Source organism: Cherax quadricarinatus, unplaced genomic scaffold, assembly GCF_038502225.1.
Source record: "Cherax quadricarinatus isolate ZL_2023a unplaced genomic scaffold, ASM3850222v1 Contig2893, whole genome shotgun sequence".
Taxonomy (NCBI): domain Eukaryota; kingdom Metazoa; phylum Arthropoda; class Malacostraca; order Decapoda; family Parastacidae; genus Cherax; species Cherax quadricarinatus.
The window spans coordinates 1-26,943 of record NW_027197919.1 but is presented as its reverse complement, the minus strand read 5'-3'; the positions used below and the strand labels follow the sequence as shown (position 1 = coordinate 26,943).

Genomic DNA, 26,943 nt, shown 5'->3' with positions numbered 1-26,943 from the left:
TTATTTGCGGTGCGCAAAGTCAGGGTATTTTTTCAGAGTGGTTGATGATATACCACTGGATAAAATGCTTTGAAATTTCTCATTATTGCAACAGTTTATTAGAGCAAGCACATCTTTGCAAATTTCCTCTTTTCTGACAGAGATTAGTTCCTAGTGCGCACTCTTTACGGGTTTGCCATGCTGGGATTGATGCATGTGTGTCAGATACCATGCTAAAGCCAATATACAAGTGAAAGACACTGTCACTGTGATAACATTGTTTTCTACATCATAAAATAGCTAGCATATACCACAATTAGTGAATAGTAAGATTCATTGCTTTATCCGTCCTCAGCGCACATGTCGCTGGAACCAGAGGGCCATATGCATATACAACACTAGTCATTGAAATCGTAGTCTTAGTCTTATACACCTTCTGTCACACGACTTTGTAAATTATTATTGTAGCCTAGCAGTCGACGTCCAGTCTCATCTTGTTAACGTGTCTGGCTGCTGCTGAGTGCTAACTGGTCCTGGTCTAGCCATCAAGTGACTGACTACCTACATACTGACGGTCCCCTCCAGCTCCAGCCAAGTGACTGGCTTAGGTCTTAATAAAACAGCCAACTCTGTCTCAAATTCATCCAGACCACAGAAAACATCGAGTCCAAGCTTCGGGTACATCTTCCAGGAGAGCTGTGCATGTCGACTGGTTAATAAGGCTTGCTTAAAAACAAGTAAAAAATCTCATTAACTTCTCATGGCACATACCTTCACGCCTTGATTAACGAAGACCTGCAGAAGCAGGCAATATTCCCCATTTCGTCTAATTAATAAACATACCATAATTATTTTTATATACAAATCCCCTCCCAGGCACTATTTAACCCCAATGGGTTTAGTGCTTCTCCATAAATATAACAATAATTTACATACAAATCAGACAATATATTAAAACGAAAGTGAATTTAATCTATAATAATGTATTCATACGATAATTTATCCTGAGCTGAAGCAAGACCTTTGAAATTTAATTAATTTTTTTTAAAACATCTCTGAGACAGTAGGTTCCTCACAACTGACTTCGGTTGATGGACACTGTAAGTGGTGACAAGCTAATAGAACTGATGGTTGTAACTGTGGCGGTGGGTGACGTCCGGGAAATACGCTGTGACATCCAGGCCACACCAGCACCCACCTTCTCACCCACACGATGCCGGAAGCTCCGGTTAAACCACACGAACACTACAGGATCCACTATAAAGTGAGAGGAGAACAGTATCCGGAAAATAACATTCATGGTAAACGATTTTTTCCCCTGGAGGTAAAAGACTGGATATGGGAAGCCAAGGAGGAGATTACTGATGAAAACAGCTAACATGGAGCGTGTGGCCTCAACATTGCGGCTGTTGGTGTGCTGGAATACGGAGAGTCGACGATAATTACGATACATCTGCAACCAAATAAAAGTCATTAGTAACTGTGCCACCACATGAGGCAAATGTTAGTTGTTCAAGATCTTAAAAAAAGAGAGAGAGATAAGTATGTAAGGATATAGAGATAAAATCTTGTTTCCTGTTTTTCTATAATACCCGAGAGGCAGCTGACTTGACTGTTATAATAAAAAAGACGCGCTAAACCACAAGGGCTATACAACGCTCGCAGCTGACTTGAATCTTGAATTTCTCAGATGCTTACGTTTTACTGCTCTTTTTCCCCTCACGTTATAGAGTGTTTAAACTAGGAAAATGCATATAGTTAATGTCCAGGAATTATATTTTAGGGAGGAAGAGAGCGGGAGATCCAAATATACATTATAATTATGAAAACTTACTATATCTCGTCTTATATTGATTATTCATAATAGATTCCCGACCATATTAATGGTCACATTTAAAAATGTAGCGCAAACTACACATTTATTTAAAGTAACATATTTATGTGTATATCTTACATGTATATCATAGAATGATGCACGTAGCTGCATGATTCATCGGTGATTTGCGATGTAACATGCACTAGACAAACATTGGTGACGTGAGTTATCACATACACTAGACAAACACTTGCGATGTGACAAACATTGGTGACGTGAGTTATCACATACACTAGACAAACACTGGCGACGTGACAAACATTGGTGACGTGAGTTATCACATACACTAGACAAACACTGGCGACGTGACAAACATTGGTGACTTGAGTTATCACATACACTAGACAAACACTGGCGACGTGACAAACATTGGTGACGTGAGTTATCACATACACTAGACAAACATTGGCGACGTGACAAACATTGGTGACGTGAGTTATCACATAAACTAGACAAACACTGGCGACGTGACAAACATTGGTGACGTGAGTTATCACATACACTAGACAAACATTGGCGACGTGACAAACATTGGTGACGTGAGTTATCACATACACTAGGCAAACACTGGCGACGTGACAAACATTGGTGACGTGAGTTATCACATACACTAGACAAACACTGGTGACGTGACAAACATTGATGATGTGAGTTATCACATAAACTAGACAAACACTGGCGACGTGACAAACATTGGTGACGTGAGTTATCACATACACTAGACAAACACTGGCGACGTGACAAACATTGGTGACGTGAGTTATCACATACACTAGACAAACACTGGCGACGCGACAAACATTGGTGACGTGAGTTATCACATACACTAGGCAAACACTGGCGACGTGACAAACATTGGTGACGTGAGTTATCACATACACTAGACAAACACTGGTGACGTGACAAACATTGATGATGTGAGTTATCACATAAACTAGACAAACACTGGCGACGTGACAAACATTGGTGACGTGAGTTATCACATACACTAGACAAACATTGGCGACGTGACAAACATTGGTGACGTGAGTTATCACATACACTAGACAAACATTGGCGACGTGACAAACATTGGTGACGTGAGTTATCACATACACTAGACAAACACTGGCGACGTGACAAACATTGGTGACGTGAGTTATCACATACACTAGACAAACACTGGTGACGTGACAAACATTGGTGACGTGAGTTATCACATACACTAGACAAACACTGGTGACGTGACAAACATTGGTGACGTGAGTTATCACATACACTAGACAAACACTGGTGACGTGACAAACATTGGTGACGTGAGTTATCACATACACTAGACAAACACTGGTGACGTGACAAACATTGGTGACGTGAGTTATCACATACACTAGACATAAATATTGGTCCTGTGAGTTGTCGCTTAAAATGCACTAACCATAAATAAGACATACTGAGACATATTGACTCATTTTATGAAAGAACAAGTGTACATTTTATGTTTGAGTACTTAACATAATCAAGACAGATCACATGACAGCTGTCAAATTATCATTGAAAATATATTTAACGCAAACTTGAACTTTAGATTGTTTTTCAGTGATATGCAAGTTGAAAAAAAAAGTAATTTACCATTAGCAATTATCTCTATCAAATTTAATATCTGCGTAACTAGTGACTTTACTTCTAATGTATATTTCCCGTCTTGTTAGATGGGTTTTCATTAGCGTCAGCTTTCGTATGTTCATCCATGCATACAAATGTATCTTCAGAATATTTGGAAAAACCTGTACAAAATAGTCCAGCGGCAGACCTTGAGGATGACTTCCCTGAAGTACATTCACAAGAATTATATTGTATTAGTTCCAGTGCAAAAGTGACTGTAGCTCCTGTTCCTAGTTGTGTGGTATTTTGAAGTCCTACACCAAGTTTATAGCATTAACAGATGAAGGATCGTTTTGGGTTGTTGTTTCCCATAAGATGCAATGATGTGCCTTGTAAATAAGGCACTCTAATGCTGCCTTATTTGGAGGAGTTTATTGAGTGAAGTTATATATAGTTTTCCGCTGAGTATTCTGTTACGAAAACCTTTTATGGGAATAATCTCGTTGATACTACAGAGGAGACATGACTGTACTTGACACGGGACGTCTGTGAGGGCAGCAGAAGGTCCTCAAACAAATTAGGGTGTAGATTTTAGTGCTTTCTTATAATAATTATTACAGAAACTTTGTCTTTCTTTTATCACAACAAAATTAACATTTGCAACAATGAGGCCGTCACACAGTGCCTAGTTTTCTAACCGATGCACTTATATCAATCACTGACTTATCATACATTGTCATTTGGACATAGATATCAAAATTTTGCCTCTTCTACCAACACATAGTACAACTAAAGAAATATATTACTGTTATTTGCATTAACTTGGATTTTTCTATAATCTTGATCAATCAGAAAACTTTGCAGACGATAATGTTTACACGAGTCTCCTCATACCAAGCAAAAATTGCTTGTCTCCAATGAGAGTTATATTATTCGAGGCTCATAATAATCCAATCAAGTGTTTTTGCTTTCTGTGCACTTTATTATGCCTCCTCTATATGGTAATAATTTCGATATCTAATTTGTAATATGCAGTGCAGTACTTTTCATTCTATGTCAATTTTGAGTTTTGATTAACAGGTTGAAGTATATATCGAAAATTTAAAATAAATGATGATTCCCAGACTCTTATTACTATTTCCTCAGATTTTACCTTTGTTAAAACACCTGGAATGAAAATACCGATAAGCTGAAATTAAGAATGTAACATCATCAACATTACTGTAAACGAAGGCAACAATAAATAGAAATGAATAGCAGGTTACACTAGTTATATTTTTTAAAAGTATAAAGATCTACGGGATTTCCAATAAACTTTCCTTCGATCCATACTCATAAATCACGAGTCAGATTTAAATTATTTACATTGTATATTTATCAGAGCAAATACTGTGTTATGAATATCTTATACAAGATAATTTACTTGAGCGGTATACTGGGAGGAATAACACACACTATAAAATATTATATCTGAAAGTAATGCACTCTAAGCGGTTCAATTTACAGTAGATAAATGGAGTCAGTAAATATTTATAAAATAAAGATAAATAACAAGATAAATAACAAGATACAAAGTCCTTAGAACATACCCTGGTGACGGAATTATCCGGAGTCATACGCGTCCTAACACCAGACCAGGTCATTATATTTTATATAGATATAAGGTGCTTTCAGTTCTAAACGGTTATATATATTTGTTCCAGGTCTTTGTGTGTATTATATCACTGAATCTGGTTTGACTGATGTCTCAATCCATCAGTCACAGCGTTCGATTTGATGTTAATTATTGTTACCACACAGCATAACAGTCTCGTGGAATACACTGAACCTGTCTACAGTGAATATTTCTCCAGTTTAGTTGTATTTAAATATACTTAATAATACCACATCGTTTATGCTAGACTGTTTCACACTTATTCTAGATTTGCCAGTCTGACGAAATTAATGCAGAGACTCAATGGAAATCGTAAATGAGCATATCATGCCGCTAAACACTGAATAAATCCAGTCTCACATCTCTGGATCCCGTAACTTCAGATAACCCGATACCACGTAGTGATGTTTTGTAGTCATTTAATACAACCATTTGTAACCCGTTGTGCCGGCTATCTTGGCCTATCTGGATAGTGCTCAGCCCCGGGTAATATCTTTTGATCTGACATCTTCCATGTCTCTGCATCTCACATATGAATATATTCCTGATTTACCTAAGCTATTAACAGCTAAAAACGTGACATGGATTTGAACGGATACAGGCAATTGGGCCTTAATAGAAGTTTATTTTATGAAAGTAAACTATTTCATATGCAGAAAGTTTCTCTCCTCTAATTCACTGAAGAACCTTAAATATTAGAGATTTCATGACATGATGTTTTTGACCCTCTCTGGTTAATGTTTGTGGGACGTCAAGGGCTCGTTGTGTGGTTTTTAGGCATCTACAGCGACCTACTAGTGGCTAACTTGTGCAACTGACTAAACTACTTATAGTCAGGCAAATAATAAACTCACAGTACCGTGACTCACAGTACCGTGACTCGAACAATACACAAATAATCCGCACTTAGGAAACTGATTTTCATGATGTTTCTGACCGCCTTGGACCATTAACTAGTTTCAATTCAATTCAGTTCAAGTTTATTCTCTATAAGGGTTACAATGTGGGGTTTACAGGTTTTGGGTATTGTGTGGTTTACATGTTATAAAATACTAATTACAGAGGGGGCCACTAGGACACCTAGCATGGCTAGGCATTTCGAGCAGACTTAGATTAATTCTTAACATTAAATCCTTACAGATTATGGTATTAAGGCTAAGTGACTACATCATAATTTGTGAGTTTAGCAATGTGAATGCTTTTGTTTTGGCACAATACAAAGTGTCTATATTGGAGTATCATAGGCAAACTTATGACTAGTTAGGATTTATTATTTTAAGATTAAGATTAGTATTTCTGGGTTTATAGTCAGTGGGTGAATGAGTATAATTGTGAACCACCAGGTGGTTATCAAGTAGTTAGTTGTCGGGGTGTATCAGGGAGATAAGATGTTTTCTAACTGTAGTTTTGAAAGCGATGAATATGTCTGCAGTTCTAGAGTTTTCAGGTAGGGTGTTCCAGATTTTAGGTCCTTTGAAATACATTGAATTTTTGTAAAGGTTTAGTCGAACACGGGGAATGTCATAGAGACGTTTGTGTCTGGTGTTATGCCTGTGGGTCCTGTCACAACTATCAAGAAAGCGTTTTAGGTCAAGGTTAACATTGGAATTTAAGGTCCTGTAGATATAGATTGCACAGTAGTAAGTGTGGATGTTCTGAACAGGGAGTAAGTTAAGATCTATGAAGAGTGGAGGGGTGTTGCCAAGGATGGGATTTAGTGATTATTCTTACTGCAGCTTTTTGTTGGGTTATTATTGGCTTTAGGTGTGTTGCTGCAGTTGAACCCAAGCACAGATAGCATAGGTGAGGTATGGATATATAAGTGAATGGTATAGTGTGGGAAGGGCAGTTTGCGGCACGTAGTATCGTATCTTGGAGAGGATCCCCACCGTTTTGGATACTTTTTTTTGACATGTGTTGGATATGGGTGCTGAAATTTAGGTTGTTGTCGAGGTATAGGCCAAGGAATTTGCCCTCATTATGTCTGGCAATTAGTGTGTTGTCGATTTTAATGTTAAGTTGCGCAACACCTGCTCTGCTACCAAACATAATATAGTAGGTTTTGCCAGTGTTAAGTGTAAGTTTATTGGCTGTCATCCAAGTCGATATTTTGAGCAGCTCCTCGTTAATTAACAATGGTGTTGAGGGTGGCAAGATTAGGGTGGGAGATGACATAAGTCGTGTCGTCAGCAAAGAGAATGGGTTTCAGGTGTTGGGATATGTTTGGAAGATCATTGATGTAAATGAGGAAGAGCAGGGGTTCAAGGACACTTCCCTGCGGAACTCCAGTATCAAGTGGCCGTATTGATGAGGTTGTGTCTTTAATGGTGACATACTGATACCTATTAGAAAGGTAGGATTTAAAATATGCAAGCGCATGGCCTCTTATACCATAGTGGTCAAGTTTGTGGAGTAGGATGCCGTGGTCTACTGTGTCAAAAGCTTTTCTTAGGTCAATAAAAATTCCTAGCGGATATTCCTTATTTTCCAATGCTGTGTAAAGCAGGTCTATCATTTTTATAATTGCATCATTAGTGCTTTTATTTTTCCTGAATCCAAAATGGCAGGGGTTGAGTATGTTTTGTGCCGTTATAAATGAATATAACCTCCTTTGCACGAGTTTCTCGAAGATTTTGGATAGCAATGGTAAGTTTGATATTGGCCTATAGTTGTTTATATCTGTAGGGTCACCACCTTTATGTATTAGTGTAACCCTTGCTGTCTTGAGTAGTGTCGGGAAAGTGCTAGTTTCTACTGACTTGTTAAAAAGTAATGTAATAGCATGTGAAAGGACATGGGCCGCTCGCTTGTACAATAATGGTGGGACGTGAGACAGATTCCCCGAGTTATTTTTAAGTGACTTTATGATCGCCTCATGACCTGAATTGAGGTTCACAAGACGTTCTGCGTTAAAATGTTGCTATATTTGTGAAAACATAAATGGCTTTCTATTTAGGAAAAAGTAATATCTCAGGAGGGATTTCAATAACAAAGATAACTTAAATAGGCCCATGATAAAACGGCAGAGAGTCCCAAATGCGAGACTTCTCATTCATCACTGAATTCACCAAACTAATCCATTCATTATTTTGTTTTCGCTATTACTCGTCCTGTTAGAACTAACATACTATGCAACCCCACTGTAAATGTTGAATATACTTATATTAACATAGACAAATTGATGATTATTCAATAAAATTTTATAATACATATATTTACCTAAACTATGTTTTAATAAATAGTAATTTCCACACGGTTACAATATGAAATAAATATAACACGTTTAACTTCTATATTTAATACTAGCAAATAAGTCAAATATATTTATGCCCGTATGAAAATATTCCTACACAGAGCATTTTGATTTTTAAAGGGGTGGAGGGAAAGCCAGTGGAAGGCTTCGGTCAGATGACCAAAAGCTCCAGTGGTTTGTCATCATATGACTAAGACCAGCGTCAGGAAACATTTGTCCTATTTCTTGATGAATCTTACCTAACCTAACCACTCGCGTAGCTTGATTGCTAGCGCACTCACACTATGGTCCCTGGGTCGATCCCCGGTACGGCTGGAAACATTAGGTCGTGTTTCCTTACGATACCTGTTGTTCAATGTTAACCCATAAGTAAAATGGGTACCTGGGTGCTAGTGGACTGGTGTGGGTCGCATCCTGGGACAAAATTTACCTAATCTGCCAGAAATGCTCTGCAAAACAAGGGGCTTTCTATAAGATAAGATAAGATTTCGTTCGGATTTTTAACCCCGGAGGGTTAGCCACCCAGGATAACCCAAGAAAGTCAGTGCGTCATCGAGGACTGTCTAACTTATTTCCATTGGGGTCCTTAATCTTGTCCCCCAGGATGCCACCCACACCAGTCGACTAACACCCAGGTACCTATTTGCTGCTAGGTGAACAGGACAACAGGTGTAAGGAAACGTGTCGAATGTTTCCACCCGCCGGGAATCGAACCCGGGCCCTCCGTGTGTGAAGCGGGAGCTTTAGCCACCAGGCCACCGGGCTTAGTCAGCTTAGCCAGTATACCTTGTACATGTACTTGTAGAAATAAAGATTATTATTATATTATTATTATTATTATTATTATTATTATTATTATTATTATTATTATTATTATTATTATTATTATACACCGAAAGGTGCATTTCTCTCATCGTATGTTTACATTAATCCCATTTGTCTGGTGGTGAAAAGGTCACATGCAGCCTTAAAGATCCTAACGTAGTCGATAGGTTTTAAACCCTATTCACCAACCAGCACCGCTGTGTTGTGTGTGTATTTACAGTGAACACATGAGAACATAATAATATTATGACCAGGACAAATATTAGCTTGAGTAGCAAGCTATGGTGACCAGGATGGGCACCATTGTGTTTAGAGTGCAGATCATGAGAGTGTAACATGCCATAATGACCAAAACAACCACTATTGTGTTTAGAGTATACTCACAGTATAAATCATGAGAGCGTAGCATGCTATGGTGACCAGGATGGGCACCATTATATTGAAGACGAACAGAGTCCGGATGCCCCACCACACATGGCGAGGTTTCAGGTACCCGAGCTCCTTAGGCACAATCAAACCCTAAATGAAGACATAATATCTATAGTGTTTTATATTAAATACGTATACTGTACACCGTACAGAAAGTTAAATTTTGGGGCTAGTGACAGTGGGGCAGTTTGTCGAGTGATTATACAGTGTCAAGGGAATCTAACATGTTGCAATATTTCTGGAGTATTTTGTGGAGAAAATTTGGCGAGTTGTGGAGTTAGCCTCATGTGTACTGTGTCAAATTAAGGCGGATGTTTATTGCTTTCGCAGCAACTACGCTAGTCTTATTGTACCAGGACAAGGTTCCTGGCCATGTGATGATAATTCATAACCAAAAATTTGAACAATTTGTTTTGAGTAAAGAGTGTTACCATGGCCAGCCATCAATTCTTTGTTATCGTGTACGTATTTCGTACTTATCAAATTATAAATTTTTGGCACCCAGTTGGTTACTCTCTTATCCTTCACTTCCGGCTTTCTCAGCCGTGACCTGGCACTCACACTGCTAGTAATTATTGATGCCTTGGCATTCTTTTAATGTTTATTTATGTTGATGATGGCATTTACAAGTTTTCCTATCCTAGCACTCACGGAATCGAACATATCACTTGTCTTCCCAATTCGTTCAATTCGTAACATAAATTTAGGATTTGCACAAAGAAAAGGTGCGATAAACTTACCAGTGTTGTGACGATGCAGTAGAGAGTGATTGACACAACAACAGCCACGGCTCTCTTCAGTCCCACACTATGTCTCAGCGGCGACCATGTTGCCATCATTCTGCTGATACGTTTATCAGTAGATTCAGTAAACGAAGTCGTGTTGAAGTAGAATGATGGATGTTATGAGAAATATATATATATACCCAGCAAATATGAATTATGAAGATAAGTGAGATATTACTAAATATCTTTTGTATATATCAATACGGATTACAGCTGTATGTGAGCATTGCAAACTCTGGATTTCGTCAGTCACAATAAAGCACTGTAGATTTTATCATACGTTTCTTCTTTCCATTTACCCTACGTTTGCTTCTGCAAAGAGTTAAAGCTTGGAGAGTAGCAGTAGTGTTTCAGGCTAGTACTACCATTTGACTCAAGGTAACTCCATCATGGCGAAGTTCCCGTGGCCGGAATGTCTGGATATAGATCCTAACTTGCCTACAGCAACTATTACTTTCACAAATTTCATCAAGGAGGGTAGAGACAATGCCCTTGATCAATTCATAACCCTAGTAAATAGTGTATCACCATTTGATTAAGAATTCCTTCATAAATTCTAATGGCTGTCTGTAAAATTCCATGTAAAACTTGCAATAAGGTTGACGTTGGGAAAACTGGAAAATGTCTTGAACTAAAATTAAAACATAAATCTAGCATTATAACTGGCAAGAGTCTAATGCTCTGTTTATTCACGTGAGAGATTTTAACTACCCAATTAATTTTCAAAAGGCCGAGAAATTTGTACAAAGCCTCTCCATGGCTGAGCGAAATGTAATAGAATCAAGCGTCATTAAAAAATAACATTGATTGCAATGTAAATGCCAGTTCAGGATTGCATAAAATAGATTCATTTATAATGAATAGTATCTGTAACAATTATAAACTAGGTTGACAAAATTGTCATTTGCCTAACATGCAACTCTTAAACTTTACAGGTGACCCGAGTTACACTTCACAACATTCCAATGTTCAGTAAGTAGAGTCATGCATGAGATTACATGCGAGGTCATATCTCAGCTTTATAAGTCTTCCATTGTCCTATTATTTTTATTGTTCCTTAATAATGTGAAAAATCACGAAATTATTTGGAATATTACTGTTTTGTACTGTGGCTATTTTGCATAATATTATGATGTTTTCTTCCAGTTTGCTCCCCATTTTTTGTACTGTCTTACCTCAAGAAGGACACTGCAGCGATTGAGATCTGTTCCATCTGAGCTAGGATTAAATATATGATACCCACTACTGGCCGGATAGAGCTGTTGAAGCTGACATCGTCACAGGTGAGGATGGCATTGAAGGTGTGTGCCACAGCTGGTCTGGTCAACAGACAGAGCACCAAGAGGGGCACGAACATACTACACATCAGCACCTTCACTGCTGGCTTAGTGTTGGTGCACGTCACCACACACCACACTGCTACACCGTTACCTGCAACATTACAAACAACTCATGTAATAAGCTAAAACGTACAAAGTATGCAAAATTTTCAGAAATTACGGTTTGTGTTTAATGGAGTTTATTTGATCTAAATTTACAGTTCAATTAAGGTAAATGTTAGGTAATAATTTGTACCCCGACCTTCCGTGATCTTATCCTAGTCAACAGATTTATTCTACTGTTATGTATACTATATTTCTCAGACAAAACAAGACCTGACAGAAACTGCATGTTATACAAGATGACGGATGTTTTATGTAACTGACACAGAAGTTCAATGTGTATTTTTATCCCTTCAAGAATCTTGTTACTGATGAGGCTTTGATACTTTTCAAAGGTTGACTGTTATTCCAACAGTATGTACCAGGCAAGAGGAAACACTTTGGTATGAAGGTGTTTGTGTTGTGTCACTGTGTAACTGATCTTATTTGGATGTAACTGTTAGGTAAGACACATATGCAACAGTTAGGTATCTTTATTTCGATACCTAACTGTTGCATATGTGTCTTACCTAACAATCTGTCGGTATTTTATACCATTTTAATGTTCATTCTGTCGGATGTAACTGTGTACACAGGAAGCATAACACTGAAAGATACTTGGAAGTTATTGAGTATTTCGAGTAATGTCGTGAGAGCAATGATGGAACAATAGCTGGCTGATTGAGCGTGAACGTGCCAAATGTGTCTGGTACAATGCATGTAACACGTCAACATATGCTCAGGTTCTACGCAGGCATTGGTACCTTTAATTTTTTTTACATCAAACTCAAAATTTGCCACCAAACCTGCCATAAATATCGTCAGACAAGAAATAATTAACAACAACAAAAAAAAAAAAAACGTCTGAACAGAACTCTCTAAAGCCCTTCTAAACCGAATTAAAATATAAACACCAGCAGTAACTAAAACTGAAGAATGAACTAATGCTGAAACTGCAGTAGGTGAAGTTTTTGTAGCGGTCAATCAAGCTGAAAACGGAATTTGGGCTCTGTTAGTCATAGCAGCAACACACAAATCTTCATCCAAATACTCCCCATAAAAATACCCACCCAACATGAATAGCAAAGGAATAATCAATACGATACCTACATCCCCTACACGATTTGATAAAACAGTTAACATACCCACATTAGCAGACTTCTTATTGTGATAGCAAATCGCCAGAACAGGAAATCAACCCCAAAGCATCTCAACCTCAAAGAATCCAAATCAAATTAGAACTAATAATCAAAGCGCTTATAGACAAAGCAAAAGCAAAAACCGAATACATGAATTGATTATATCTCTTATCCCCATCCATGTAATCACCTTTATATTACCATAGAAGAAATAAACAATACAAACCCTAAAAATAAAGTCCTAACCCAGTCATAAATCATAGTAAGGGACACACATTGCACACGGATAACTGGTACACAAGCCCCTTAGTGATCTTCAGCTCGTGAACATGCCAGATGTGTATGGTACAGTGCATGGAACACGTCAACATATGTCCAAGTTCAACGCAGGCACTAGTACCAGTGATGCGCAGGTGTTTCATGCCAGTGACATCATGGCATTATGGTAATATGACAAAAGAAATGCGACATTGTTGACATCGATTCACCACAACGAAATGAAAGACACCGGAAGAGTGAATCCATTCTGGATCCGGCGGTTGTCCTTGATTAGACCGTCAATATGCGTTTGGCGGACAAATGTGACATGCAGATTGAATTTGTTGGCAGTGTTCGCAAGAGTTATAAGTGGTACACGGATCTCTTCTTCCATCTCGTGGAAATTTCAATGCTCAGTGCATATATGATGTAGCACATGAGGACAGGCAACAGAACATCGTATGCCTATTTTTGTCTGTCATCAGGCAAATAATTTTGAAATGCCAGGTCACAACACTTGAGGTACAGCAAAACCCCCGAAGTGATCACCATTTTACCTGTCGTCTGAGGCATGGTCATCACTTCCTAACACTTCCTGCTACAAATAAGACATGGGCTCAGAACAGATTTGTCTGTGCACACACAACAATACGCCCACAAAAGCGCAGACACACTCGTGTTTTAGAGTTTCACAGACTGCAGCAGTTCTAGGAACATGTTCAGTACGTGTATACATAAATGTAAACATTAGAACAGTAGTAATGTGAAACACTTTTATCTGTGTTTGGTGTTGTGTAAATAAGTTGTGTAAATATACTGACGACACTCTTAGTGCAGGTATTGTGTTGTATACAACTGGTGGATATATGTACAGTGTACATTATATGAGTTTCACAAGCCACAAAAGACTGGAAAATGTAAAATTCTAGAAACCCCCTAGAAAAATTGTAAGATAAAAATAAATAAAATAATGCGGAGTGAGAGGCAGCTGCCGATGGTGCCGTCAGTTGGTCGTCGACCGTCACCCTCACGACTATTTTATCTCCGTAAGTACTGATGGGAATTTTTGTTTTGTTTTATTTCCGCTACAAAAATTAACTCTTTTAACTTAGATTTTTTTTTTCAATTTTTGAACATTGAGAGCAAGTTATATTTTGGGGGTCTGGACAGTGAAAAGGCTAAACTACAGTGTCACTGACATGCATAATATATAAGGCTATGGAGAAGATTATTAGAAGAGTCGTGGGCACGTAAAAATGAGTTGGTTCACAGATGACAACCAGCATTGCTTTAGAGATGGTAAATCCTGTCTGGTAAACATCCCGGAGTTCTACGACAAGGTAACAAATAAGGCAGGAGAGAAGGGATGGGTAGATAGTATCTTAAGTTGTAGGGAATCTTTTGACTAAGAACCACTAGAGGAACAGACAGAATAACAGGGAAAAGACTATAATAGATCGAAGCATAATTAGAAGGAAGGAAACAATGAGCGATTATCCGTGCACTGAAATGGGTGAATATGATAAGTGGGGTTCCACAAGGATTACTACAAGGGAAGGGTAAAACGAGTCAGAGGTATCCCTGTTTGCAAATGATGTGAAATTAATGAGAATATAAGCAGGCGAAGACCAGGAAAAGCTACCAATGGATCTGGACAGACTGCAGGTCTGGTCTGACAAGTAGCTACTGGAGTTTAACCCCAGCAAGTCCAAAATTATGAAGTTTGGGAAAAGAAGACTGCACATGGAATATAGGCTCAAGGAGCAAAGGTTGCAAATCTCCCTCAAGGAGGACCTTGGGGTGAGTATTGTGCCGATCATATCACCTGAGGTGTACATCAACTAAATTACTACAGAAAATAAACTTCTGGCAAATTTAAAACTAGCTTTTAGAAATCTAATTAATGTTTCATTTATGACATTGTATACTGTGCTCATCAGACAGCATACTGGAGTATGCAGCACCAGTATGGAACCCACACCTGGTTGAGCATGTGAAGAAATTGGAGAGTGCATAGGCTTGCAACAAGATTAGTTCCGGGGCTAAGGGATATGTCCTGTTCCGAAAGGTTAAGGGAACTCAACCTGATGACACTTGACTAGAGGAAAGAGGCCCAGGGGTGATGATGAGTACGTACAAAATACTGAGAGGAATTAATGACGTGGATAGAGACAGATTGAGAGACAGGAAATAGGAACCCGAAGGGACAGCTGGAAATTGAAAACATATCTGAGTCACAGAGATGTTAGGAAGTATTTTTTCAGCCTTCAAGTAGTTAGGAAGTGGAATTACCTGGAGAATGAAGTGGTAGAGGCAGAATCCATACATAGCTTTAAGAAGAGGTATGTGATATGGCTCAAAAAGCCAGGAATGAATGGGTGAACCTAGTAGCGACCAGTGAAGAAACAGGGCCATGAGCTGAGACTCGACCCCTGCATCCGCATACAGATGAGTACACACACAATTACGAACACAGTTAAGAATGGCCTGTGACCTAGTCGTAATGGGTTTGGAGCAAAACAAACTCAGCTGATAGACTTTAACTTGGATTTCCTTCACCAGATATATACAAATATTTACACTTAAGTAAACTATATACAAAGATTGGAATAGTAAGTGTACCACACAGTGACAGAATGGCAAAAAACAGAAGCCAGAGAGAGAGCACCGTACTCAACCAGCAGGTAGGCAAGTCTGGCAAATGCTGACCGCAAGTGAACCTCATTGCCACAGCACTTGGCGGGCTCGCCTGTGATTGGACAATGAACCAAGGTACTGATTTAATGACGGGTACTCTTAAAAATTATTAAACCCTAGCACCTGGTTCGCTGGCTTGAAGGAAGCCTATATGGGAGTGTGTACATACGCCGAATAAATTGTAACTTATTCTTTGCATGCCACTCACACACCTCACACACACACTGTTCTTATGTCTCTTTTTTAAGCAATAGTGTTTCTTATACTGTGTTTAAGGCATTTCAACATACACAGCCTCCTGGAGCAGATCAGTATACTGGATTTCAACAATAAATACACCCCAGAGTTCTAAAGAGACTGACAGCTCCCTTACCCGGACATCTTTGTAGATCCTAGAACACTGATAACCTCACCTTCAAAGCAGAAAATTCACCAACATGGACGTTCTGATACAGTGCTACTCATTTAATACCCCAAATGGGTTTAGTGTATCAGCTGTCATACAAGTTGTTAGGTAAGACACATATGCAACAGTTAGGTATCTTTATTATCGAAATAAAGATACCTATCTGTTGCATATGTGTCTTACCTAACAACCTGTTGGTATTTTATACCATTTTAATGTTCACTCGTCATACAAGACAACAGACGGAGGCCGAAGACCAACTTTATTACAGCTCTGGAAGTATTATGCTCGGAAATACGGGGTGCTATCAAAAAGTTTGTGGATTGCCGTGAAAAAAGTGTATAGGCTTACCTAATCACCTAGTTGAAGTTCTCCCCCTCGAGACATTGATACCAACGCCTTTGCCACTTCTCGAAACATTTCTGGAACTCTTCTTTCATAAGATTGAAGACTCTTAAGTTACATTCACTTGTTAGACGAAGAATGAGGGGAGACTTGTAGATGAATGGTTCAGAGAACCGACATGTTGATAAATTAGACACATGTGCAACTCTTGGATATCTTTATTGAGGAAACGTTTCGCCACACAGTGGCTTCATCAGTCCGTACAAAGGAGAATCTTGAAGAACAGGAGGAGAATGAGGTAATCAGTCCCTCAGCCTTGAGTCGATGTGGTCAGTCCATCAATCTTGAATAGAATACGGCATAAGTGCGGAGAAGGAGCTTATAAACCGTATGGCAGGAGAGGTACAGCAGTCATAGGTGGTGTCACATTTGTTCAATGTGGAAGTAGGTCGTGCCCAAGGGTTAGGCAAGCGAAGAATTCCCAAGTATTAAGATCCCAAGAAGTTGCAGTGTCTGACAGGATTGTAGATCAATGGTTCAGAGAACCGACATGTTGATAAATTTATCAGCATGTCGGTTCTCTGAACCATTGATCTACAATGTTCTTATGTCTAGTTTGGTCTACGATTCTGCTTGAATCTCCTACACATCGTTCAAACGCTGCCCCTTGAGTACCACTTTTATTTTTGGGAAGAAAAAGAAGTCCCAGGAGGTGCTGGATCTGGAGAGTAGAGAGGGTGGGGGACCACTGCCATGCTGTTTTTGGCCAGTAAACCATGTTCTTTCTGGTCTTGAGTCAGTAATTGAGGCATTTATTTTGAAACCACTTGCATCACATTCAAATTTTTAGTCAAAATACTTTAACACGGCCTATTAGAAAATCCCACAGCACATGCAGCGTCCTGAATACTTTGACGACGATCGCGTGAATAGCTTTAGACTCAGTCACTCAATGTTGATATCTGTTTTGATGTTGACAGTTGACCGAAGTCTTAATTATCCTCAAGAGACATTTGTCCTGTTTTCAGAGAAAACTGTAATTCTGTTTCACTAACCATTTTACCGAGCTTGAGACAGTTTCACACACATGCTGTTTTTTTCTTTTAAATATTCCATTCTGTTACAAAATACATTGACAACACAACAAAAAATACCCGTATAACCTCAACTTTTTGACAGCACCAGTGGAGTCAGAAAAACAACACAAACACTAGATTATGCAGCTCAGTTCTGGTCTCCATATTACAAACTGGACATAAATTCGTTAGAAAACATTCAGCGTAGGATGACTAAATTAATACATAGCATTAGATATCTTCCTTATGAAGAAAGATTGAAGACTCTTAAGTTACACTCACTTGTTAGACGAAGAATGAGGGGAGACCTGATCGAAGTGTATAAGTGGAAGATAGGTATTAATAAAGGGGATATTAATAAGGTCTTGAGGATATCTCTCCAAGAGAGAACCCGCAGTAATGGATTTAAATTAGATAAGTTTAGATTTAGAAAGGACATAGGAAAGTATTGGTTTGGAAATAGGGTAGTTGATGAGTGGGATAGTCTACCTAGTTGGGTTGAAATTGAGACACATGTGCAACATCTGGGTATCTTTATTGTAGACGTTTCGCCATCCAGTGGCTTTATCAATACAAATTCCAGGACATAATTTGAAGACAGGAGAACTATGTACAGAAGATGAGGTAATCAGTCCCTCAACCTAGCAGTAGGTGCGAAGAGCACCATAGTCGTGGAGATACTGAAGCAGAAGCAAGGCGCCTGACACTTATATAGTAACGTCAGGTGGAAATGGGACGGGTAGCAAACGAGGGCATAGTCACTGGTAGGCGGGATTCCCCAGTGGAAGTAGGTCCTACCCAAAGAGATGGGTTAGTTGTGGTAGTAGTTGTCGTAGTCGTGAAGGTTATGTACATGTCCTCAGAATCAAGATTCCATGATGTTGCAGTGTCTGACATATCAAACCTCCATTGAACAATGGGCAAGGTCCATTCAGTACAGCTGATCAGACTTTTGGTTGCATGTGAAAAATGGGGAGCCAGAACTGACATCCAAAGTACCGAGATATTTAATACCATTCCTTTCTACATATTTATGTGAGCTAACTTTCTCCCAGCTGTTTATATAAAATCAAAATACAGAAACAGGATGAATGTGGAACCTGTTGTGATGCCACTGAAATTCAGAACAGAGTCGACAAAGCAGTATGAACCATTTCATTAAAAAAGTTTGTTTAATACTTTCATTTAACTACATAGTCAGTTACGTGTCTTTCACTTGATAGATTAAACTGGAAAAATGAGTTTGTCGGCTTGTTGAATAAACAGACCTTTCAAAAATCTAGGGCCCGTGGGAAAATTAATTTAAATAAAATGGGTCCTTCGGGATTCACTGTGACGGAACTAAAGAGGATAGAAAAAAAATAAATGTGCCGGTAGACAGGTTAAAAGCATCGACTGGATGCTCATACACAACCCACACAGTCACATCAGGTGATACATAAAAGTCGCTTTAGTGGTATCTACATTGAGGCTACTGGGATGACAAAACCAGATTAATTCGAAGAGTTGTATCCTAGACACAAGTCCTTCGGTCTCCAGTGAATCAAAATGCCTGAACTACAAGACTTACCTGTCAACGTCATAGTATTGTGTAACAATGATAATTGTTATCAAAATTATTTCTTGCTTGTTTAAACATGAATATTTATAAGCAACAGTGACGATAACAACTAAGTCACTGGGGAATCCCGGCATGAGATTGTTACACAGAAAAAACTGTCAGATAAACACAATTAATTCATACCAGAATATATAACAAAGCTAACAAATCGATACATTATTATATATTGTCCGTCCGCTTTAGTTATCTAAGGATAACTTACTGAATGATCCGAGAACAAAGACGACATAGCAGTGAACAATAGCGGCCAGGAGGAGGTTACGGGAGATCAGAAAGTGTCGAGGTATATCCCCCGTGTCAACACACTTCTGGTACTCTTCAGTATAATTCATCACCGTCACGTTCATCTTCACTGTGTACTTCGGGACATTAGCATCAGTCCCTTGACTGACCCTTCGAGGGGTAGCTGCCTTGATACTAGAGGGGTGATCTTGTTCCAAGAACTCACAGCTAATTCTCTTTCCATAACTCAAAACGGATTGCCTTCCATTATCCAGGCTGTGTATGACTCACACATTATACACTTCCCCCAGATAAAATTCATAAAAAAAAAAAATCCGTTGATACAATTCTGAGAATCAATATTTTTCCAATTAGATGGATATTTTCAGGCTAGTCACTCCTGAGCAAGTTATCGTGCCTACTCGCCTTGTCTCTCACTCAATAATAATTACTACACTCGTCTCACATAAAGTCTTCCTCACTGTATTTCAGGTAGTTTAAAGTTAGACTATAAATAAAAACCTCAGAGTCCTGAATATTGCAGAGCCAAAAACACTTTTAAGGCGACATGTCAAGAATGTTGTGGTAGAAGGAGAACAAGAAACACTGTACCAGCCACTGTGGTGGCTCCCGTTACACTGTACCAGTCACTGTGGTGGCTCCCGTTACACTGTACCAGCCACTGTGGTGGCTCCCGTTACACTGTACCAGTCACTGTGGTGGCTCCCGTTACACTGTACCAGCCACTGTGGTGGTTCCCGTTACACTGTATCAGTCACTGTGGTGGCTCCCGTTACACTGTATCAGTCACTGTGGTGGCTCCCGTTACACTGTATCAGCCACTGTGATGGCTCCCGTTACACTGTACCAGCCACTGTGGTGGCTCCCGTTACACTGTATCAGTCACTGTGGTGGCTCCCGTTACACTGTATCAGCCACTGTGATGGCTCCCGTTACACTGTACCAGCCACTGTGGTGGCTCCCGTTACACTGTATCAGTCACTGTGGTGGCTCCCGTTACACTGTATCAGTCACTGTGGTGGCTCCCGTTACACTGTACCAGCCACTGTGGTGGCTCCCGTTACACTGTATCAGTCACTGTGGTGGTTCCCGTTACACTGTATCAGCCACTGTGATGGCTCCCGTTACACTGTATCAGTCACTGTGGTGGCTCCCGTTACACTGTACCAGCCACTGTGGTGGCTCCCATTACACTGTATCAGTCACTGTGGTGGTTCCCGTTACACTGTATCAGCCACTGTGGTGGCTCCCGTTACACTGTACCAGCCACTGTGGTGGCTCCCGTTACACTGTACCAGCCACTGTGGTGGCTCCCGTTACACTGTACCAGCCACTGTGGTGGCTCCCGTTACACTGTACCAGCCACTGTGGTGGCTCCCGTTACACTGTATCAGTCACTGTGGTGGCTCCCGTTACACTGTATCAGCCACTGTGATGGCTCCCGTTACACTGTACCAGCCACTGTGGTGGCTCCCGTTACACTGTATCAGCCACTGTGGTGGCTCCCGTTACACTGTATCAGCCACTGTGGTGGCTCCCGTTACACTGTATCAGCCACTGTGGTGGCTCCCGTTACACTATCAGCCACTGTGGTGGCTCCCGTTACACTGTATCAGCCACTGTGGTGGCTCCCGTCACACTGTACCAGCCACTGTGGTGGCTCCCGTTGCACTGTACCAGCCACTGTGGTGACTCCCGTTACACTGTACCAGCCACTGTGATGGCTCCCGTTACACTGTATCAGCCACTGTGGTGGCTCCCGTCACACTGTACCAGCCACTGTGGTGACTCCCGTTACACTGTACTAACCACTGTGGTGGCTCCCGTTACACTGTACTAGCCACTGTGGTGGCTCCCGTCATACTGTACCAGCCACTGTGGTGGCTCCCGTTACACTGTACTAGCTACTGAGGACTCCCGTCACACTGTAATAGCCACTGTGGTGACTCCCGTCACTCTAGATCACTGGAGTGAGTTGGGAGTATGTTAGAATTATTTTATGACCAACCTTCCTGTATCATGGTATGTATACGAGACGTACCCTCACACCATCACACACTGAGGTCCGGGGAAGATCCCAGGTACGGGCGACAACACTAGGACGTGTTTCCTTAAGACACCTGCTGTCCGTGTTCACCTGTCCGTAAAATAGGTACCTGGGTGTTAGTCAACTGGTGTGGGTCGCATCCTGGGGACAAAAATAACCTAATTTGCCAGAAATGATCTGCATAACAAGCGGCTTTCTATATAGTAGTATGTCATTGATGTCAGCTATGATCTATATACGTTATACATGTACTTGTAGAAATAATAATAATGAATAATAATAATAATTATTATTATTATTATTATTATTATTATTATAGGATAGCCACACAGTATATATGATAAACACACAATATACATCAGGGTAGCCAAACAATATATATCCTGGTAACACACAATATAGAAGGTATGAATATAATTGTCGATCTGGTGATGCTTGAAAAACGATGCATATTTTATTACTACGCAAACTGCGAATTTGTACCAAAATTATTTTCCAATTCCAATAGCTGTACATGTTGAGGGAATTCGAATAGAATTATGAGATAACACGGTTTGTTTATAGTGAGAGCAGAGGAAGGGAGGTGAGGCGCATCCTGTAACTTATCGAGAGGATTTAAACCTCGTTAGGGTTCTCCCAGGTGATTATGGTCGTCAAGTTTTCAATATAATTAGGTGAAAAGTCTGTGTGAAATGGTTAAGGCACATAAGTGCAATTATCATACATAGTATTACATGTGTAAATATCCTAGGACAACTTAGAAAAGCCGGACAAAGTGGCTTATTTCCATTGGTCAACTGCTTCACCTTTGAGATTTGTTAATAATACGTCTGTTTAAATACCACGTGTGCAGTAATTTAGTCATTTAGGATAAACTTATTTAATCTGTTACTTTCCTTTTTGTATATCGTTGTTACTGTTTACAGATAATGAATAGTTTGAAAAATAAACAAGTTCCCATTTTTCTTAGAACAGAGTACAACTAATAATTCATAATAGGAAATGTAATCATACTTTTCTTAAAGGGGTGGACTGGTATGCCAGAGGAAGACCTCAGTGAGACGACCAACAGCTCCAGTTACGGGTCATTATGTAACTGGGAGTTTACCTGAATGGAGGGTATTCCGGGGTCAGCGCCCCAGCAGCATGGTCCACGACCAGGCTTCCCGGTGGATCAGCGTCTGATCAATCAGGCTGTTACGCTGGCCGCATAGCCCAACATATAAATCACAGCCCGGCTGATCCGGCACCGACTTTAAGTATCTGTCCAGCCTCCTCTTGAAGGCAGCCAGGGTCTAAGACCCGCATCAGGAAACCCTTGTTCTATTTCCTGATATATCTTGCCCTAAGTGTACAACTAAGTACAGCTGCTTGTGTACAAGTTGTATCTAAATGCTTTACAGTACCGATAAGATGAATTAGACAAATGTTCAACATCTGAGTATCTTTCGTTTGTAAACCTTTCACCATTCAATGCCTTTATGAATACAAGGACATAATGTGAGGACGAGGAAATCAATCCCTTAGCCTGGAGCAGGTGATTAGCTTCCGTAGTCTTGATGAATCTGAAGCACAGCCGGGAAGACTGGCGCTTATATACTACGACATCAGATGAGGGTCGTGCAGCAGACGTAGTCGTTGTCACTGTTAGCAGGATTCCCCAGTGGTATCCACTAGGAGATCGCGTTTACGACTGAGTTCAACTACTCGAACAAAAGCTGAGCACAAATATCTTAGCACAACTACTTGTGTACAACTAAAAGAAATACAACTAGTTGTGTACAACTCACATAAATACAATCTACCTATTGCTGCTCTTGTAATTTACATAGCCCCTGATGACGCACACAAACCTGTGTGAAAAATCACGACTGATTTACATACTCCGTGGTTTGTCTTGCGTGTTGCGTATATATATATATGTCGTGCCGAATAGGCAGAATTTGCGATCTTGGCTTAAATAGCAACGCTCATCTTGCCATATAGGACAAGCGAAAATTTGTGTATGCAATAATTTTGCCAAATCATTCTTAACCTAACAGAAAAAATATATTTCACTGTGTTTGTTTATATTAAATTATTGTAAACAAATCTTAAATATATTTAGTTAAGGGTTAGGCTAAAATAAATTTCTCTTGTTATAATAAGGTTAGGTAAGTTTTCTAAGTTCCCTTTGGTGCAAAATTAAAAATTGTTACATTAACATTATTGAAAAAAATATATCTTTAAATGTATAAGAGAAAATTTCAGAGAGGACTTAATTTTAAATGAGTTCTTGCTAATTGACCAGTTTTACGTATTCGGCACGACATAAACACTGATCTCTGGCTGAAGGAGACTCGAACCTACGAACCTTGGAAGAAGGTACGCAGTGCTTTACCAATCTACCCACACTGGACCAATACCTTGGAGTTAATATCTCTAGTAAGGCTGATGCATGCAGGGGACGAGATGAAAAGCTGTAAGCCTTCTCCCTGAAAGCTGGCTGCCTTGGATCAAAGTCTAGCGCTAGCTGGACTCCAAGGTGCCTGGAAGGTTGACTGCTTTTCAAGACATTATAAGACCGCCATCCCACAAGCACTGATACTATTGTGGCAGCACAAGCATAACAATTAGTGGCGTGACAATCATCTAGAATTCCATCAACTTCGATATGAAGTAAAAGGTTTAACAATCTAAATATTGATATCAGGCAACTGTCTGGGTATTTTTTCCATACCTTAGAAAATGGTTCACAGTGACTCACATACAAGCGAACTCATTTCAAGGGTAGACATATATTGTTTACCCAAAGTTACATTGTCCATAGGTCATTTTTTTTTTATCCCACAAGGTTCTTAGGGAGACTCTGGTCTAACAATCAGAACCGACTCTATACCTCTATGTGCTGGCAATATAAACACAAATGCAGTATAATGTGATCCTTTATTGACTACGTTTCGCCCACACAGTGGGCTTTTTCAGTCACAAACAGAACTACCTGGGGTGGAAGGAACGCGAGTATTTATAGTCGGCTGAGGTCAGGTGAAGAATGCTGCATTCTTCAGCATTCCAGATGCAGCATTCTTCACCTGACCTCAGCCGGACTATAAATGCTCGCGTTCCTTCCACCCCAGGTAGTTCTGTTTGTACGCTGCCCACTGTGTGGGCAGCGTATGTCAATAAAGGATCACATTATACTGCATTTGTGTTTATATTACCATTGTGTCGGTATTTTTATACCATTTATTTCCCACCTCTATGTGCTATATTTAATCCAATCCATAGGATTTGTATAGGATTCCTGTTTTAGAATATGGACTATGCCTCCACTATGAACGAATCTATTTTGAATAAACCATCCCTATTATTGTATAATGAAAGATTTATCATGTTTTATAATGGCTGAATCTATAATGTTTCATACAAGTCAAGTGGAACAAAGGACAATGACTTTGGTTTTCAGTCAATTTGCCATGTTGTGACTGACTGTAATGTGTATGTATATATTAATATATATATATATATATATATATATATATATATATATATATATATATATATATATATATATATATATATATATATATATATATATATATATATGTCATGAATAGGCAGAACTTCGATCTTGGCTTAAATAGCAACGTTCATCTTGCCATATAGGACAAGTGAAAATTTGTGTATGCAATAATTTCACCAAAATCATTCTGAACCTAACGAAAAATATATTTTTTCACTGTGTTTGTTTAGTATTAAATTATTGTAAACAAATCTAAAATATGTATAGTTAGGTTAGGCTAAAACAAATTGTTCTTGTTATAATAAGGTTAGGTAAATTTTCTAAGATTCTTTTGGTGCAAAATGAAAATTTTTACATAAACATTAATGAAAAAATATACCTTTAAACGTATAAGAGAAAAATTTTAGAAAGGACTTAATTTTAAATGAGTTTTTGCTAATTGACCAGTTATACATATTCGGCACGACATATATATATATATATATATATATATATATATATATATATATATATATATATATATATATATATATATTTATATATATATATCATAGGTAGTAGGTTGGTAGACAGCAACCACCCAGGAGGAGTACTACCGTCCTGCCAAGTGAGTGTAAAACAAAGAAGCCTGTAATTGTTTTACATGATGGTAGGATTGCTGGTGTCCTTTTTTCTGTCTCATGAACATGCAAGATCTCAGGTACGTCTTGCTACTTCTACTTACATTAGGTCACACTACACATGCATGTACAAGCATATATATACACACCCCTCTGGGTTTACTTCTATTTTCTTTCTAGTTCTTATTCTTGTTTATTTCCTCTTATCTCCATGGGGAAGTGGAACAGAATTCTTCCTCCGTAAGCCATACGTGTTATAAGAGGCGACTAAAATGCCGGGAGCAAGGGGCTAGTAACCTCTTCTCCTGTATATATTACTAAATGTAAAAGGAGAAACTTTAGTTTTTCCTTTTGGGCCACCCCACCTCGGTGGGATACTGCCAGTGTGTTGAAAGAAAGAAAGATATATATATATAAGTAGGTGTCAAAGCGTTGAGCGGTCTCTGCGGCTGAGCGCTGTATTCCTGACCGGTCCTCCTCCCGAAAGGTCTGCGGCTGAGCGGTCTTCCTTCTGGGCCCGCGCTGCGCCTCGCACCGCCCGTCCACGACCCGCGACATTGACCTCACCCTCGACCACCTCACCCTCGACCACCTCACCCTCGACCACATCACCCTCGACCACCTCGCCCTCGACCCCTACCACGCCCCCACCCGTGCCCCGTGCGCCTGCCCGACCAAGGGGCCCGCCGCTGACCCGCGCCCACCCTCACGCCGCTCGCGCCTTCTGCAGCGTCGTCTGGATCTCCCCACCCCCGAATTTTTTCCGATTTTTTTAATTTTTTTTTTTTTAATTTCTTGTGCTCTCCAATTCCTCGGATCAAGTTTTCTCGATATCAATAATACAAAGACTCCATCTCCTCGGATCAAGTTTTTGGATTCCCCCTCTGGGGGAGGGTAAGCATTGAAAATGGACTCCACTTTCACCCCAAATATTCCTGCTCTACTTCCTTGGATCAAGTTTTTCTCGATATCAATAATGCCAAGACTCCATCTCCTTGGATTCCCCCTCTGTGGGGTAAGCATTCAAAATGGACTCCCACTTGCATCCCAAATTCCCTGCTCCAATTCCTGGGGTCAAGTTTTTCTCAATATCAGTAATACAAAGATTTCCCCCACCATCCACTTCCACCCCAAGTATTTCTCCTCCATCTCCTTGGATGAAGTTTTTCTCGATATCAAATAATAC

At 39.6% G+C, this 26,943-nt stretch overlaps 1 protein-coding gene across 2 annotated transcripts; it reads right to left on the bottom strand.

Annotated features, from left to right (window-relative positions):
• Window positions 1-946: 946 nt before the first annotated feature.
• LOC138851938 (rhodopsin-like) lies at window positions 947-11,808 on the bottom strand. 2 transcript variants are annotated; one of them, XM_070081500.1, is made up of 4 exons: window positions 11,558-11,808; window positions 10,338-10,440; window positions 9,553-9,687; window positions 947-1,432 (listed from the first exon to the last, which is right to left on the bottom strand). In XM_070081500.1, the coding sequence occupies exons 1-4, from the start codon at window positions 11,746-11,748 to the stop codon at window positions 1,052-1,054; spliced, it is 810 nt and encodes a 269-aa protein (XP_069937601.1). In that variant the 5' UTR covers window positions 11,749-11,808; the 3' UTR covers window positions 947-1,051. The 2 variants fall into 2 exon arrangements, with proteins under 2 accessions (XP_069937601.1, XP_069937603.1); XM_070081502.1 differs by having other exon boundaries at window positions 10,338-10,437.
• Window positions 11,809-26,943: the final 15,135 nt, after the last annotated feature.